At 56.0% G+C, this 18,402-nt stretch overlaps 1 protein-coding gene across 1 annotated transcript in view; it reads right to left on the bottom strand.

Moving 5' to 3' along the window:
- Positions 1–612: 612 nt before the first annotated feature.
- DLG4 (discs large MAGUK scaffold protein 4) overlaps positions 613–18,402 on the bottom strand; it is a 28,240-nt gene continuing 10,450 nt past the window's right edge. The window contains exons 6-21 of the mRNA XM_030970567.1: positions 16,836–17,005; positions 13,597–13,733; positions 12,194–12,338; positions 11,465–11,519; positions 11,276–11,326; positions 10,566–10,722; positions 9,904–10,006; positions 8,557–8,671; positions 6,818–6,994; positions 5,150–5,208; positions 4,393–4,440; positions 4,155–4,256; positions 3,296–3,468; positions 2,348–2,457; positions 1,597–1,688; positions 613–754 (exon numbers count right to left, since the gene is read on the bottom strand). Coding sequence (XP_030826427.1) covers positions 648–754; positions 1,597–1,688; positions 2,348–2,457; positions 3,296–3,468; positions 4,155–4,256; positions 4,393–4,440; positions 5,150–5,208; positions 6,818–6,994; positions 8,557–8,671; positions 9,904–10,006; positions 10,566–10,722; positions 11,276–11,326; positions 11,465–11,519; positions 12,194–12,338; positions 13,597–13,733; positions 16,836–17,005 — 1,801 coding nt within the window. The 3' untranslated portion in view covers positions 613–647. The remainder of the gene's footprint in view (positions 755–1,596; positions 1,689–2,347; positions 2,458–3,295; positions 3,469–4,154; positions 4,257–4,392; positions 4,441–5,149; positions 5,209–6,817; positions 6,995–8,556; positions 8,672–9,903; positions 10,007–10,565; positions 10,723–11,275; positions 11,327–11,464; positions 11,520–12,193; positions 12,339–13,596; positions 13,734–16,835; positions 17,006–18,402) is intronic.

Consider the following 18,402-nt stretch of genomic DNA (forward strand, 5'->3'; position numbering starts at 1 on the left):
CCCCAAATCCCCCTGAGCCCCCAACCTCCCCATTTAACCCCACAACAACCTCTCCCAATCCCAAAAATTCCCTAAAAAATCCCCCAAAATTTTCCCTCCGAGGGGCTCCCCCACCCCCAAATTCCCCTCCCATCCCCCCCCAATCCCAAACCTCCGGCGTCTCCATCGCTTTATTCCCACAATTCCATAATTTCTATGCAAAATATTCTCATCTCCCCCCTCCCCCCTCCTTTTTTTCCCACGCCGAGGGAGGGGGAGGGGGGGGGAGGGGCCCGAGGGAACCCCAAACCCCTCCCCCAACCCCTCCCCCCTCCCCAATTTTCGGGGGCCGGGAGGGGCCGATTCGGGGGGCCCCCCCGGGGCGTTACAAATATAGAGCTTAAATATGTACAAAAAAAAGAGTCCAAATTTGGGTGGGGTGCGGGGGGGGGGGTGGGGACGTTTTCCCCCCCCCCCCAAAAACCACCGGAGAGAGGATCCCCCCAAAAAAACCAAAAAATTTAAAATACAAAGAACCCCTCCCCCAAGGCTTTGGGAATTCCCAGCAGGTCCTGGCGGGGTTTTGGTTTTGTTTTTTTTGGGGGGGGTTTCCTGTGGATTTTGGGGGTGGTTTTGTTTTTTTGAGGGGGGTTCCCCCCCCCCAGGCCCTAAAGCCGCTCGCGGGCGGGGACCCAGATGAAAGGTCCTGAGAGGTCCTCGATGACTCGTTTGACTTTGTGGTAAATCTCCTCGAAGCTGTCGCCTTCCACCATGGCTGGGGGAGAGGGAAAAAAAATCGGGATTTTAGGGGATTTTGGGGGGGTTTGGGAGGGTTTGGGGTGGGTAGGGATCTTTGGAGGGTAAAAATATCGGGATTTTAGGGGAGTTTTGGGGGGGTTTGGGGTGAGTAGAGACCTTTAGGGATGAATAAAAAAGGGGATCTTTGGAGGGTCAAAAAAAGGGGATTTTTGGGGGGGTTTGGAGGAGTTTGGGGCAGGTAGAAATCCTTGCAGGTGAAAAAATAAAGCGGATTTTCGGGGAATTTGGGGAATTTTTGGGAGGTGTTTCGGGTGAGTAGGGATATTTGGAGGGTAAAAATGGAGATTTTTGGGGGTTTGGGGGTAGAGACCTTTAAAGGAAAGGGGATTTTTGGGGGGGGTTGGAGGAGTTTGGGGCAGGTAGAAATCCTTGCAGGTGAAAAAATAAAGCGGATTTTCGGGGAATTTGGGGAATTTTTGGGAGGTTTGGGGTGGGCAGAGATCTTTGGAAGATTAAAAATAGTGGATTTTGGGGGGTTTTGGGGTGGGTAGGGATCTTTAGGGATGAATCAAAAGGGGATTTTAGGGGATTTTGGGGAGGTTTGGGGGGTTGGGGTGGTAGAAAACTTCACAGGTGAATAAAATGGGATTTTAGGGGATTTTTGGGGATTTTTGGGAGGTTTGGGGTGGGTAGGGATTTTTAGAGGTGGAAATAAAAGAGATTTTGGGGAGATTTTGAGTGAACAGGGACCCTTGCAGGTAAAAGAAAAGGGGATTTGGGGGGATTTTGGGGAGGGTTTGGTGAATTTTGGGGAGGGGTCTTTGAGGGGGATCCCAGCTGTGCCCAGGTGTGGCTCACCTGAGAAGCACTCGGTGAACTCCTGCTCCAGTTTGGTGGCTCTGTCGAACGCTTTCCGCGCCTGCTCCTCGCTCACGCTCTTGGAGATCTCCCTGAGGGGGGGCGGGGCCAGGTCGGGGCACGCCCACCTCACATGGCCACGCCCCCAATCCCCAGCGACACACCCACCACACGTGGCCACGCCCACAATCCCCACAGACACGCCCACCGCACCTGGCCACGCCCACAATACTCACAGATCCACCCACCTCACCTGGTCATGCCCACAACCAACCACTGCCACGCCCACCTCGCATGGCCACACCCACAACCACCACAGACACGCCCACCACACCTGGACACACCTCGAAATTGCCAGGCCACGCCCATAGCCCTCATAAGCCCCACCCACAGTACAGCTTTATTCTTAAGAGGCCATGCCCATTCACAAAACCACACCCACCTCTCACCTGTAAATTGGAAAGCCCCACCCATTATGCAAATCAGCCTCGCTCTCATCATAGATGGCCACGCCCCCTCCTGCCTCAGTTTCCCCCTTTCTGTGCCCAAGCCACGCCCCTTAAAGTCCTGAAATTCCACCCAGAATGGCTGCACAGGTGTGCCCAGGTGTGCCCAGGTGACTCACAGCACGTTCTGCAGCGATTTGGGCCGGATGAAGATGGCGATGGGAGCCCCAAAACCTCCCCAGATCCCCCCAAATCACTGCCCAGGTGTGCCCAGGTGTGTGCCCAGGTGTGCCCAGGTGACTCACAGCACGTTCTGCAGCGATTTGGGCCGGATGAAGATGGCGATCGGGTGCAGCTGCGCCGCCTGGAGCCGCCGCACGGCGTTGGCCGACACGTCCAGGATGCAGTGCTTGCCCTGCAGGTGACACAGGTGTGACCAGGTGAGCTCAGGTGTGACACAGGTGTGTCACAGGAGTGTCACAGGTAAGCCCAGACCACCCCCAGGTGTCCCCAGACACTCCCAGGATGCAGCGCTTGCCCTGCAGGTGAGCACAGGTGTGCCCAGGTGTATCCCCACACTCCCCCAGGTGTACCCAGGTGTGTATCTCGCCTGTTCAGTCACCCCTCTCACGGATTGGACACTCATTCCATACAGGTGACTGTTGTACTGCCCCGCCCCAGGTGTGCCCAGGTGTGCCCAGCTGTACCCAGGTGTACCCAGCTGTACCCAGCTGTACCCAGGTGTACCCAGGTGTAGCCCAGGTGTGCCCAGGTGTGCCCAGCTGTACCCAGGTGTATCCCAGGTGTGCCCAGGTGTATCCCAGGTGTGCCCAGGTGTGCCCAGCTGTACCCAGCTGTACCCAGCTGTACCCAGCTGTATCCCAGGTGTGCCCAGGTGTATCCCAGGTGTGCCCAGGTGTGCCCAGGTGTACCCAGGTGTGCCCAGCTGTACCCAGGTGTACCCAGCTGTACCCAGGTGTATCCCAGGTGTGCCCAGGTGTACCCAGCTGTACCCAGCTGTACCCAGGTGTATCCCAGGTGTGCCCAGGTGTACCCAGCTGTACCCAGCTGTACCCAGGTGTATCCCAGGTGTGCCCAGCTGTACCCAGCTGTACCCAGCTGTATCCCAGGTGTGCCCAGGTGTACCCAGCTGTACCCAGGTGTACCCAGCTGTACCCAGGTGTATCCCAGGTGTGCCCAGGTGTATCCCAGGTGTGTTCCCACACTCCCCAGGTGTGCCCAGGTGTGCTCACCTGTTCAGCCACCTCCCGCACGGACTGCACGCTGGTCCCGTACAGGTGGCTGTTGTACTGCCCCGCCTCGATGAACTTGTGCCCCTGGATGTCCTTCTCCATCCGCTCCCGCGAGGCCACGAAGTGATAATCGCGCCCGTCGACCTCGTACTCGCGCTTGGGCCGCGTCGTGTCTGCGGGTGGGACAGGTAAAGCACACCTGAGACAGGTGAGACACACCTGGGACAGGTGACACCCCTGAAATGGGGGGTAAGTGGGGCCCGTGTGTGTCCAGGTGTGTTCCTGATGCCCCCGCGTGTGCCCAGGTGTATCTCAGGTGTTCTCAGGTGTATCCCAGATGTGCCCAGGCATGCCCAGGTGCTCCCAGGTGACTCCCGGGGCACTCAGGACCCGAATTTCTCGGGAACTGACAGGAGCTCCCTGTGTGTGCCCCCAGGTGTGCCCAGGTGTGCCCCAGGTGTATCCCAGGTGCCCCCAGGTGTATCTCAGGTCTATCTCAGGTGCCCCCAGGTGTGCTTTGGGTGCCCCCAGGTGTGCCCAGCTGTGCCCAGGTGTATCCCAGGTGTGTTCCTGATGCCCCAAGTGTATCCCAGGTGTGCCCAGGTGTATCTCAGGTGCCCCCAGGTGTGCCCAGGTATATCCCAGGTGTGCCCAGGTTATCTCAGGTGTGCCCAGGTGTATCTCAGGTCTATCTCAGGTGCCCCCAGATGTGCCCAGGTGTGTTCCTGATGCCCCCAGGTGCCCCCAGGTGCGCCCAGGTGTGTTCCTGATGCCCCCAGGTGCCCCCAGGTGCGCCCAGGTGGGCCCAGGTGTGTTCCTGATGCCCCCAGGTGCCCCCAGGTGCGCCCAGGTGACTCACGGGGCACGCAGGACCCGAATTTCTCGGGGAACTCGCTCAGGAGGTCGTCGTTGACGCGATCCTTGGTGGGGCCCAGGATGATGATCGGCCGCGCGTAGTGAACTGGGGAGGGCAAAAAAAAACCCCCCAAAATTGCCCAAAATTGCCGAAATTCCGGAAAATTTCAGGGGTCCCGAGCCCCCCCCCCCCCCCAAGGAGGGGAGATCCCAAAATTCGGGGTTTTCAGCCCAAAATTCACCTTCCATCTGCGTCACCGTCTCGTAGCTCAGCACGGTGTCCTCGCGGCCTGCGGGACATTCGGGGTTTTGGGGGATTTTTGGGGGTCTTTTGGGGATTTCTAGGATTTTTGAGAGATTTTACTTTCTTTTTTGGTTTTTTTTTGGGGGATTTAGGGGATTTTGAGGGGATTTTTTGGGGGGTTTTTTGGGTTTTTTTGGGGAGGATTTTTGAGAGGGTTTTGGGACTTTTGGGGGGCAATTTTGGATGAATTTTGGGAGGATTTTGGGTGGATTTGGGGGGATTTTCAAGGTTTTTGGGGGATTTTTTTTGTTTTCTGGGATTTTCAGGGATTTTGGGGTGATTTTGGGGATTTTTCAGAATTTTTGGGGTATTTTGGAGGAGATTTGGGGGATTTTTTGGGGATTTTTTTGGATTTTGGAGGAGATTTTAGGGGGAATTTTTGGGGGGTTTGGGAGATTTTTTGGGATTTTTGGGAGTATTTTTTGGCGTTTTTTGGTGAATCTGGGGGATTTTCGGGGGAATTTTGGGAATTTTTGGGGGGATTTTTAGGGGAAATCTTGGGGATTTTGGGGGGAATTTTGCAAACTTTTGGGGGTGATTTTTGGGATTTTTAGGGGAAATTTTGGGGATTTTGGGGGGGAATTTTGGGGATTTTTTAGGGGAAATTTTGGGGATTTTGGGGGGGAATTTTGGGGATTTTTAGGGGGAATTTTAGAGGAATTTTTGGGGGGAATTTGGGGATTTTCAGGCCCCACCTTGAGCCCCCGGCCCCCGATCTTTGGCCTTGAGCCGCGTCCACTCCCGGCGCTCCACCCTGCAACCAGTACGGACCAGTTTGCACCAGTAAGGACCAGTTTGCACCAGTACGGACCAGTTTGCACCAGTACGGACCAGTTTGCACCAGTACGGACCAGTTTGGACCAGTACGGACCAGTTTGGACCAGTAAGGACCAGTTTGCACCAGTACGGACCAGTTTGCACCAGTAAGGACCAGTTTGCACCAGTACGGACCAGTTTGCGCCAGTACGGACTGGTTCACACCAGTTCGCACCAGTTTGCACCAGTTCAGACCAGTCCCCTCCCAGCAGCCACCAGTAAGGCTCCAGTTCCTTCCCAGTGGCTCCCAGTTAATCCCAGTTAAACCAGTAAGGCTCCAGTGCCCTCCCAGTCCAAACCAGTCCAAACCAGTCCAAACCAGTATAAACCAGTATAAACCAGCGCCCTTCTAGTGCCGCTGAACCCCGTTGGAACACCCCAGTGTTGGCTCCCAGTCCAAACCAGTAACTCCCAGTGCCATTGAACCCCATTGGAACCGCTCCAAATCCACTCCCAGTATAAACCAGTATAAACCAGTACAAACCAGTGGCTCCAGGGCTATTCCAGTGAGTCCCAGTCACCTCCCAGTGTCCCTAAACTCCCTCCCAGTAACTCCCAGTCCCTCCCAGTGCCATTAAACCCCATTGGAACTCTCTGACGTTGGCTCCCAGTGCCCCCAAACTCGCTCCCAATATAAACCAGTACAAACCAGTGACTCCCAGTACAAACCAGTGACTGCCAGTGCTCCTAAACTCCATCCCAGTCCCTCCCAGTAACTCCCAGTGCCATTAGAACCCATTGTAACACAACAGAACTCACTCCCAGTGACTCCCAGTACAAACCAGTGACTCCCAGTACAACCCAGTGACTCCCAGTACAAACCAGTACAAACCAGTATGAACCAGCGTCTCACCGGCGCTTGCTGGGGGGGGCAGCACCAGCCAGGCCTGCCACCCCTCCCAGTGCTCCCAGTAACTCCCAGTGCCCTCCCAGTGCCATTGAACCCCATTGGAACTCACTCCCAGTATAAACCAGTACAAACCAGTGCCTCCCAGTACAAACCAGTGACTGCCAGTGCTCCTAAACTCCATCCCAGTCCCTTCCAGTGCCCTCCCAGTGCCATTGAACCCATTGGAACCGCTCCAAACCCACTCCCAGTGACTCCCAGTACAAACCAGTGCCTCCCAGTACAAACCAGTGACTGCCAGTGCTCCTAAACTCCATCCCAGTCCCTCCCAGTAACTCCCAGTGCCATTAGAACCCATTGTAACACAACAGAACTCACTCCCAGTGACTCCCAGTACAAACCAGTGCCTCCCAGTACAAACCAGTGACTCCCAGTGCTCCTAAACTCCCTCCCAGTGCCCTCCCAGTGCCATTGAACCCCACTGAACCCCATTGGAACCGCTCCAAATCCACTCCCAGTGACTCCCAGTGCAAACCAGTGCCTCCCAGTACAAACCAGTGACTGCCAGTGCTCCTCAACTCCATCCCAGTCCCTCCCAGTGCCCTCCCAGTGCCACTGAACCCCATTGGAACCGCTCCAAATCCACTCCCAGTGACTCCCAGTGGCTCCCAGTACAAACCAGTATGAAGCAGTGTCTCACCGGCGCTTGCTGGGCACGAAGCCGATGTCGGGGGGCTGCTGGGGGGGCAGCACGAGCCGCGCCTGCCACCACTCCTCGTCGGAGGCGTCCAGGACGTGCAGGACGTCCCCGAAGCGGAAGCTCAGCGCCTGGCTCAGGAACCCCACGTCCTTGGCCTTGTCGTAGTCAAACAGGGCCCTGGGGGACAGGGCCACCTTTGTCACCTCCCCTGGGTCACCCTCAGTGTCCCCCAGTCCATCCCAGTTCATCCCAGTATGAACCAGTACAGCCCAGTGCTCGCAGTGTCCCCATTCCATCCATTCTCCGCTCACGTCCTTGGCCTTGTCGTAGTCAAACAGGGCCCTGGGGGACAGGGCCACCTTTGTCATCTCCCCGAGGTCACCTGGGTCACCCTCAGTGTCCCCCAGTCCATCCCCGTATAAACCAGTACAGCCCAGTTCATCCCAGTATGAACCAGTACAGCCCAGGGCTCGCAGTGTCCCCATTCCATCCTTGGCCTTGTCACAGTCAAACAGGGCCCTGGGGGACGTGGCCACCTTTGTCACCTTTGTCACCTTTGTCACCTCCCCTGGGTCACCTGGGTCACCCTCCGTGTCCCCCAGTCCATCCCAGTCCATCCCAGTTCATCCCAGTATGAACCAGTACAGCCCAGTGCTCGCAGTGTCCCCATTCCATCCATTCTCCGCTCACGTCCTTGGCCTTGTCGTAGTCAAACAGGGCCCTGGGGGACAGGGCCACCTTTGTCACCTTTGTCACCTTTGTCACCTTTGTCACCTCCCCTGGGTCACCCCCAGTCCATCCCAGTTCATCCCAGTTCATCCCAGAGCTCCTGGTGTCCTTTACTGTCCCCATTGTCCTTGGTCTTGTCACAGTCAAACAGGGCCCTGGGGGACGTGGCCACCTTTGTCACTTTTGTCACCTCCCCTGGGTCACCTGGGGTCATCCCAGTTCATCCCAGTATAAACCAGTTAATTCCAGTTCATCCTGGTTCATCCCAGAGCTCCTGGTGTCCCTTATTGTCCCCATTGTCCTTGGCCTTGTCGTAGTCAAACTGGGTCCTGCGGTGCCATTGTCACCTTTGTCACCCCCAGTCCATCCCAGTTCACCCCAGTATAAACCAGTACAGCCCAGTTCATCCCAGTATGAACCAGTTCATCCCAGAGCTCTTGGTGTCCCTTATTGTCCCCATTGTCCTTGGTCTTGTTGTTGTCAAACAGGGCCCTGGGGGACGTGGCCACCTTTGTCACCTTTGTCACCTCCCCTGGGTCACCCCCAGTGTCCCCCAGTTCATCCCAGTTCATCCCAGTATAAACCAGTTCAGCCCAGTGAGAGCCCAGAGCCGAGAGATCCCAAATAGCCCAAAAAATCCCAAATCCCTCCCAAAACCCCAAAACCTGAAAAAATCCCCAAATGTCCCCAAGATCCCAAATCTGAAAAACAGCTCCAAAAATCACCAAAAAAATCACATAAAAATTACAAAAAAAAATCCCCCAAAAATCGCAAAAATTCACAAAAAATCCCAAAAAACCCAAAAATCCCCCAAATGTCCCCAAGATCCCAAACCTCCCAAATCTGAAAAACACCTCCAAATATCACCAAAAAATCACATAAAAATTGCAAAAAAAAAAGCAAAAAATTAGCAAAAAATCCCCAAAAAAATCCAAAAAAATCCCCCAAAAAATCCCAAAAATTCACAAAAAAATCCCAAAAAATCCCCAAATGTCCCCAGATGTCCCCACCGGACGTAGAAGCCGCGTTTGGGGTCGCTGCGCAGGGAGGCGCTGCCGGAGCCGAGGCTGCTGCTCAGGAGCTGCTCCCGCAGGTCGTGGATCTTGGCCTCGAAGCGCCCGTACTCTGCAAAACGGGGATTTTGGGGTGAATTTCTGGGATTTTGGGAAAACTGGGAATTTTGGGATGGTTGGGATCATTGGGGCATCCAGGACATTGAGGGGATTTGGGGGAATTTGGGGAATTTTGGGATTTTTGGGGATATTTGGGGGATCTTGGCCTCGAAGCGCCCGTACTCTGCACAATGGGGATTTTGGGGTGAATTCCGGGGGTTTTGGGAAAATCGGGAATTTTGCAGTGGTTAGGACCAAGGAGGGATTCAGGGGGTTTGGGGAATTTGGGATATTTGGGGTATTTGGGAATTTTTGGGGAATTTTGGGGATATTTGGGGATTGCTCGCCCATACTCTGAAATATGGGGGAGTTTGGGGTGAATTCTGGGGGTTTTGGGAAAATCGGGAATTTTGGGATCATTGGGGGATTCGGGGTTTGGGAATTTTGGGAATTTTGGGGATATTTGGGGGATCTTGGCCTCAAAGCCCCGTACTCTGAAATATGGGGAATTTTGGGGTGAATTCGGGGGTTTTGGGAAAATCGGGAATTTTGGGATCATTGGGATATTTGGGATAAAGGAGGGGATTTGGGGGATCCTTGGTGACCCCTGGGGACATTGGGGACACCGGTGTCACCTTCGGGCCGGTACTGGGCCACGATGGTCACTGGGGACACCCTTGGGGACCCTTGGGGACCCTTGGGGACACTCCCATTGGGTTGGTGACCCTTGGGGACCCTTGGGGACACTGGGGACAGGGCTGTCACCTTTGGGCTGGCACTGGGCCACGATGGTCACTGGGGACACTCTGGGGACATTTGGGGACATTTGGGGACACCCCCATGGGTTTGGTGACCCTTGGGGACACTCCCATTGGGTTGGTGACCCTTGGGGACACTCCCATGGGGTTGGTGACCCTTGGGGACATCGGTGTCACCTTCAGGCCGGCACTGGGCCACGATGGTCACTGGGGACACTCTGGGGACACTTGGGGACACTCCCATGAGGTTGGGGACATTTGGGGACATTTGGGACAGGGCTGTCACCTTCGGGCCGGCACTGGGCCACGATGGGCACTGGGGACACCCTTGGTGACCCTTGGGGACACTTGGTGACCCTCAGGGACATTTGGGGACACTTGGGGACACTCCCATGGGGTTTGGTGACCCTTGGGGACATTCCCAGGAGGTTGGTGACCCTTGGTGACCCTTGGAGACATTTGGGGACACTGGGGACAGGGCTGTCACCTTCGGGCCGGTACTGGGCCACGATGGTCACCGACTGCCCGGCGTTCTTGAGCGCCAGCGCCGCCTGCTCGTGGGTGGCCCCGCGCAGATCGACGCCGTTCACCTGCGGGGACAGCGGGGACAGCTGGGGACACGCGCGGGTGGCACTTGGGGACGGGGTCGGTGCGGGGAAATGGGCGGAAAATGGGGAAAATTGGGGAAAATTGGGGAAAACTGGGGAAAATTGGGGAAAACTGGGGAAAATCGGGGGGAAATGGGGGAAAAGGACATTTGGGGACAGCTGGGGACACCCTGGGGACAATCTGGGGACAATCTGGGCACCTTGAGGTCACCTGAGGAGCCCTTCCCACGATGAGGATGATGATGGTGGCGACCAAAAAACCCAAAAAACCGCCCAAAAAACGTCCAAACTGCCCCATTCCTCCTCCCCTGCTGGTGTCCCCAAGTGCCACCAAGGGGTTGTGACACCCTGGGGACAATCTGAGCACCATGAGGGCACCTGGGGACCCCTTCCCATGCTGAGGATGATGATGGTGGCGACCAAAAAACCCAAAAAACTCCACAAAAACCCCAAAAAACGCCCAAACCGCCCCATTCCACCTCCTCCAGTGATGTCCCCAAGTGCCACCGGGGGTGTCCCCGGTGTCCCCAGGGCCACCCACCGAGAGGATCTGGTCGCCCTTGCGCAGCTCCCCGCTGAGGTCGGCCGGGCCCCCGGCGAGGATGAAGGAGATGAAGATCCCCTCGCCGTCCTCGCCGCCCACGATGTTGAACCCCAGCCCCGTGGAGCCGCGCGGGATCACGATGCGCCGCGGGTCCCTGGGGACGTTGGGGACGTTGGGGACATTTGGGGGGTTGGGGACATTGGAGGGGATTTGGGGGATTGGGGACGTTGGGGACGTTGGGGGGTTTGGGGACATTGGGGACATTGGAGGGGATTTGGGACATTGGGGACATTGGGGGGATTTGGGGGATTGGGGACATTGGGGACATTGGGGGACATTGGTGGGGATTGGGGGGGTTGGGGACATTTGGGACATTGGGGACATTGGGGGACATTGGGGACATTTGGGGACAGTGGGGACATTTGGGGACACTGGGGGGTTTGGGGACGTTGGGGATGTTGGGGGAAAAAATGGGGGAAAATGGGGAAAAATGAGATTTGGGGGCACCAGGGACGTTGGAGGGATTTGGGGACATTGGGGGGACTGGGGGGGTTTGGGGACATTGGGGGGAATTGGGGGGATTGGGGAGATTAGGAACACTGGGGGGATTTGGGACACTTGGGGACATTGGGGACATTTGACACACTGGGGACCCTGAGTGACCCTTGGGGACATCAATGACACCTTGGGGACATTTGGGGACAGACCTGGGGACGTCGTCGTCGGGCAGCAGCTCCTTGGGGCACCCCTGAGTGACCCTGAGTGACCCTTGGGGACCCTCAGCCCCCGGGGGTTCCAGAGCCCTGGGGAATTTGGGGACGGCCGGGGGGGGGGGGGGCGGCGGGCGGGGCTGCGGGGGGGGGGGGGGGGGGGGGGGGGGGGGGGGGGGGGGGGGGGGGGGGCCCAGGAAGCTCTGGGGGGGCAGCTCCGAGTCCAGGTGCGCCGAGTAGGCTGGGGACAGTTGGGGACATCAGGGGACATCGGGGACATTGGGGGAGATCAGAGGAATCCAGAACATTTGGGACATTTGGGGACATTTGGGGACACCAAGGACGGGGGGCTTGGGAGGGGCAGGTCCGAGTCCAGGGGGGTGGAGGAGGTTGGGGACCTTGGGGACACTGGGGACATTGGGGACATCAGGGGACATCAGGGGACATCAGGGGACACTGAGGGAATTCAGGACATTCAGAGATAAAGGGACCAAAGGGACATTTTGGGACACAGGACAAGGACAGGGACACGACGACAGAGGGGTTCCAGCACCCATGTCCCTCCCCAGTGTCCCCAAATTCCTCCAGGGTCCCCAAATCCCCAATGTCCCCGTAACCCCTCCAAAGCCTCCCAATGTCCCCAATGTCCCTGTAATCCCCCACTATTCCAAACTCTCCCCAACATCCCCGATGTCCCCAAATGTCCCCAATGGCCCTGACCCTCCCAATGCCCCCAATGTCCCCAAATGCCTCCAATGTCCCCAATTCCCCTCAATGTCCCTAGTGTCCCCAATGTCCCCAGTGTCCCCAATGTCCCCAATCCCCCCAACCCCCGCAATGTCCCCAATGTCCCCAATCCCCCCAGTGTCCCCAACCCCCCCAGTGTCCCCAACCCCCCCCCCGTGTGTCACTCACAGCCGGTGACGTCGGGTGGCCCGTAGGTGTCCCCGAGGCCGGGCACGGTGGCCTTGGCCACGCGCAGGTACACCACGTCGTAGGTGTTCTTGAGCGCCGCCACCGCGTCCTCGTGCATGACGTCCTCCAGGCTGACGTTGTTTACCTGGGGACATCGTTGGGGACATTGGGGACATCGTGGGGATTGGGACATTGGGGGATTGGGACATCGGGGGGGATTGGGACATTGGAGGGGTTTGGGACATTACAGGGTATTGGGGACACTGGGGAGGTTTGGGACCTTGGGGACATTTGGGACACTGGGGACACTGGAGACATCGAGGACATTGCGGGGGTTTGGGGACATTGGGGACACGGGGGACATGGAGCAAGTTTGGGACATTTGGGGACATTGTTCATGACGCCCTCCAGGCTGATGTTCACCTGGGGACATCGTTGGAGACAGCAGGGACATTTGGGGGGGGTGGGACGCTGGGGAAGTTTGGGGACACTGTGGGGGGGATTGGGGACATTGGGGACACTGGAGACAGCAGGGACACTGGGGACATTCGGGGGTTTGGGACATTGTGGGGGACTGGGGACATTGGATGGATTGGGGACACTGGGGGACATCAAGGCCAGGGCATTGGGGGACACACGGACACAGGGAAGGGGACATGGGGACAGCAGCGCCACCGCCCCTCCCTGGCCACCCCACGACATCCCCAACACCCCCGATGTCCCCAATGTCCCCAGTGTCCCCAAGCCCCCATTAACCTCAAATCCCCCCAGTGTCCCCGGTGTCCCCAATGCCCCAGATCTCCCCAAATGTCCCCAATGTCCCCAAACCCCCTGATGTCCCTGACCTCCCCAATTCCCCCAGTGTCCCCAGTGTCCCATTAACCCCTGATGTCCCCAATGTCCCCAACCCCCCGGTGTCCCTGGTGTCCCCAGTCCCTCCAGGGTCCCCAACACCCCCAGTGTCCCCAATGTCCCCAAGCCCCCCTGAGGTCCCCAATCCCCGCAATGTCCCCAATCCCCTATTAACCCCTGATGTCCCCAATGTCCCCAACCCCCCGATGTCCCTGATGTCCCTGGTGTCCCCAACTCCCCCCGTGTCCCCAATGTCCCCAATCCCCCCAATGTCCCCAAGCCCACATTAACTCCTAATCCCCCCAATGTCCCCAACCCCCCCAATGTCCCCGGTGTCCCCACCCCCACCGGATGTCCCTATTGTCCCCATTGTCCCCAACCCCCCCAAGATCCTCAAACCTCCAATGTCCCCAGACCCCCCCCCAGTGTCCCTGATCTCCCCAACTCCCCCGACGTCCCCAACATCCCCAATGTCCCCCGGTGTCCCCAACCCTCCCAGTGTCCCCACCGCCCCCCGATGTCCCCAGTGTCCCCCGGTGTCCCCAACTCACGGCCAGGATCTTGTCCCCGACCTGCAGCCGCCCGTCCTTGTGCGCCGCCCCCCCCTCGATGACCTTGGTGACGTAGATGCTGTTGTCCCCCGGGATGTGCTGGTTGCCCACGCCCCCCGCGATGCTGAACCCCAGACCTGCCCGGGGGACACCGGTGTCACCTCCCCCGCTGTCACCCCCCGTGGTGTGTCACCGTTGTCACCTTTGTCGTCCCTGTTTTGTTGTTGTTGTTCCCTCCTCGTCACCTCCTCATTGTCACCTCTCCCTCTTTAATCCCCCCATTGTCACCGCTCATTGTCACCTCCCCCCCATTGTCGCCTCTCCCCTATGGTGTCACCTTGGTCACCCTTGTCACCTTGTGAGCAACGTTGTCACCATTGTCACCTTTGTCACCTCTGTCACCTCCGTTTTGTTGTTCCCTCCTTGTCACCTCCTCGTTGTCACCTCCCCCTCTTTAACCCCCCCATTGTCACCTCCCGTTGTCACCTCTGTCGCCTCCTCATTGTCACCTCTCACTGTCACCTGTGTCACCCTCCATTGTCACCTCCTGTTGTCACCTTTGTCGCCTCCCATTGCCACCTCCCATTGTCATCTGTCACCTTCTCATTGTCACCTGTGTCACCGCCCCATTGTCACCTCCCATTGTCACCTTTTCATTGTCACCTCCCCATTGCCACCTGTGACCTCCTCACTGTCACCTGTGCCACCCTTCATTGCCACCTCCCATTGTCACCTGTCACCTTCTCATTGTCACCTGTGTCACCGCCCCATTGTCACCTCCCCCATTGTCACCTGTGTCACCTCTCATTGTCACCTCCCCTTTGTCACCTTCTCATTGTCACCTGTGTCACCGCCCCATTGTCACCTCCCCCATTGTCACCTGTGTCACCTCTCATTGTCACCTCCCCATTGCCACCTGTCACCTCCTCATTGTCACCTGTGTCGCCTCCAATTGTCACCCCCCCTTTGTCACCTTCTCATTGTCACCTGTGTCACCACCCCATTGTCACCTCCCATTGTCACCTTTTCATTGTCACCTCCCCATTGCCACCTGTGACCTCCTCATTGTCACCTGTGTCACCCTTCATTGCCACCTCCCATTGTCACCTGTCACCTTCTCATTGTCACCTGTGTCGCCAATTGTCACCTCCCATTGTCACCTTTTCATTGTCACCTCCCCATTGCCACCTGTGACCTCCTCATTGTCACCTGTGTCACCTCCAATTGTCACCCCCCCTTTGTCACCTTCCCCATTGTCACCTCCCACTGTCACCTGTGTCACTTTTCATTGTCACCTTTCATTGTCACCTGTCACCACCTCGTTGTCACCGGTGTCACCTCCCATTGACACCCCCCATTGCCACCTCCCATTGTCACCTGTCACCTTCTCAAAGTCACCTGTGTCACCTCCCACTGTCACCTGTGTCATCTTTCATTGTCACCTGTCACCTCCTCGTTGTCACCTCCGATTGTCACCTCCCATTGTCACCTCCCACGGTCACCTGTGTCACCTTTCATGGTCACCTCCCATTGCCACCTGTGACCTCCTCATTGTCACCTGTGTCACCTCCAATTGTCACCCTCCCCATTGTCACCTCTGCCATTGCCACCTGTGTGTCACCTTTCATTGTCACCGCCCATTGTCACCTGTGTCACCTTTCATTGCCACCTCCCATTGTCACCTTTTCATTGTCACCGCCCATTGTCACCTGTGTCACCCCCTTATTGTCCCCCCCACTTTGTCACCTCCCCATTGTCCCCCTGGGAGGTCCCCAAATGCCCCCAAATGTCCCCAAATTTTGGATGCCCTGGGGGCATTTTGGGGCCATTTGGCCATTTTGGGGGAATTTTGGGGAATTCTGGGGGGAATTGGGGATTTTGGGGGAATTTTGGGTCCCTGAGTGGAATTTTGGGGTTCCCAGGTGGATTTTGGGGTCTGGGGCAGATTTTGGGTCGATTTCGGGGATCCTCAGGGGGATTTTGATGATCCCGAGATGATTTTTGGGCTGGATTTTGGGGATTTTTGGGGAACTTCTCAGGGATTTTTGGGGCTGGATTTGGGAGATTTTGGGCTGGATTTTGGGGATTTCAGCAATTTGGCGCAGGATTTCATGGATTTGGGGTGGATTTGGGGGATTTTGGGCTGGATTTCGTGGATTTTGGGGTGAATTTGAGGGATTTTGAGCTCCTCAGGATGATTTTTGGGCTGGATTTTGGGAATTTTGGGCTGGATTTCAGGGATTCTGGACTGGATTTTGGGCTGCATTTCTGGGATTTCAAGCTGCATTTTGGGGTGGATTTTGGGGTGGAATTTCCAGGATTTCGAGGTTCCCAGGATGATTTTTGGGCTGGATTTCAGGGATTTTGAGCTGGATTCAGAGCCAGATTTGGGGGAATTTCAGGGTTTTTGGGGTGATTTTGGGCTGGATTTTTGGGGAGAATTTCAGGGATTTTGGGGTGGATTTCAGAGATTTTGAGGAATTTGGGCCGGATTTGGGGAATTTCAGCAATTTGGGGCTGGATTTTGGGAATTTTGGGGTGGATTTTGGAGATTTTGGGGGGGATTTCAGGGATTTTGAGCTCCCCAGGATGATTTTTGGGCTGGATTTTGGGCTGGATTTCATGGATTCTGGGCTGGATTTTGGGTGAGATTTCAGGGATTTTGGGCTGGATTTTGGGGTGGATTTTGGGGTAGATTTTGAGTTCCCAGGAAGATTTTTGAGCTGGATTTCTGTGATTTTGGGCTGGATTTTGGGCTGGATTTTGAGCCGGATTTCGAGCCGGATTTCAGGGATTTTGCGGGTGGATTTTGAGGATTTTGAACTGGATTTTGGGCTGGATTTTGGGGTAGATTTCAGGGATTTTGAGCCGGATTTTGGGGATTTCGAGCTGGATTTTGGGCTGGATTCTGGGCTGGATTTTGGGCGAGATTTCAGGGATTTTGGGGTAAATTTTGGAGATTTTGGGGTGGGTTTTGGGGTAGATTTTGAGCTTCCCAGGATGATTTTTGAGCTGGATTTTGAGCCAGATTTTAGGGATTTTGGGGTGGATTTTGAGGATTTTGAACTGGATTTTGGGCTGGATTTTGGGCTGGATTTTGGGGTAGATTTCAGGGATTTTGAGCTGGATTTCGGGGATTTTCGGCTGGATTTCGGGGATTTTTGGCTGGATTTCGGGGATTTCGAGCTGGATTTCGGGGATTTCGGGATTTTGGGGCGCTTTTGGGGTTTTTTGGGTACCTTTGGGCCCTTTGATGAGCTTGACCTCCACCACCCTCTCGGCCGGGACCTTCCTCCTCATCACGTAGAGCGGCACCACGGCCCCGGCCTCCTTGAGCGCCTCGACGGCCGCCGAGTGCGGCACCTCCCGCACGTCGGCCTCGTTCACAAACAGGATGCTGTCGTTCACCCTGGTTTGGGGCAAAATCCGGGCGTTTTGGGAAAAAAACGCGATTTTTGGGGATTTTTTGGGAATTTTTTGGGAATTTTTGGGAATTTTAGGGGTTTTTGGGGCGGTTCTAGGGGAGGTTTTGGGGGCACGTCCCGCACGTCGGCCTCGTTCACAAACAGGATGCTGTCATTCACCCTGGTTTGGGGCAAAATTGGGGGTTTTGGGAAAAAATCCGGGATTTTTTTTAATTTTTTTTTTTTTTGGGGATTTTTTGGGAATTTTTTGGGAATTTTTGGGGCAGTTCTAGGGGAGGTTTTGGGGGCACGTCCCGCACGTCGGCCTCGTTCACAAACAGGATGCTGCCGTTCACCTGGTTTGGGGCAAAATCGGGGGGTTTTGGGAAAAAACCGGGATTTTTTAATTTTTTTTTTTTTTGGGATTTTTTGGGAATTTTTGGGGAATTTTGGGGCGGTTCTAGGGGAGGTTTTGGGGGCACGTCCCGCACGTCGGCCTCGTTCACAAACAGGATGCTGTCATTCACCCTGGTTTGGGGCAAAATCGGGGGGTTTTGGGAAAAAATCCGCGATTTTTGGGGATTTTTTTTTTATTTTTTGGGGATTTTTTGGGGATTTTTTGGGAATTTTTTGGGAATTTTTGGGGCAGTTCTAGGGGAGGTTTTGGGGTCACTTCCCACACGTCGGCCTCGTTCACAAACAGGATGCTGCTGTTCACCTGGTTTGGGGCAAAATCGGGGGTTTTGGGAAAAAATCCGGGATTTTTTTTAATTTTTTTTTTTTTTTGGGGATTTTTTGGGATTTTTTGGGAATTTTTGGGAATTTTAGGGGTTTTAGGGGCGGTTCTAGGGGAGGTTTTGGGGTCACTTCCCGCACGTCGGCCTCGTTCACAAACAGGATGCTGTCGTTCACCCTGGTTTGGGGCAAAATCCGGGCGTTTTGGGAAAAAATTGGGAATTTTAGGTGGTTTCAGGGCAGTTTGGGGCCATTTTGGGTGAATTTGGGGGCAATTTGGGGTGATTTTGGTGTAATTTGGGGTCATTTCTCACCTGAGCCACCCATCCTGGGCAGTGGCACCCCCGGGGATGATTTTGGGGTTTTTGGGGGTCCCAAAGCCGATTTTGGGGTGATTTTGGATGATTTGGGGTCGTTTCTCACCTGAGGCGCCCGTCCTGGGCAGCGGCGCCCCCAGGGATGATTTTGGGGTGGATTTGGTGTGATTTTGGGGTTTTTGGGGGTCCTGAAGCCGATTTTGGGATAATTTTGGGGTGATTTTGGGTATTTTGGGTCATTTCTCACCTGAGGCGCCCGTCCTGGGCGGTGGCACCCCCGGGGATGATTTTGGGGTGGATTTGGTGTGATTTTGGGGTTTTTGGGGGGTCCCGAAGCCAATTTTGGGGTG

This window comes from Camarhynchus parvulus, unplaced genomic scaffold (assembly GCF_901933205.1).
Source record: "Camarhynchus parvulus unplaced genomic scaffold, STF_HiC, whole genome shotgun sequence".
Taxonomy (NCBI): Eukaryota; Metazoa; Chordata; class Aves; order Passeriformes; family Thraupidae; genus Camarhynchus; species Camarhynchus parvulus.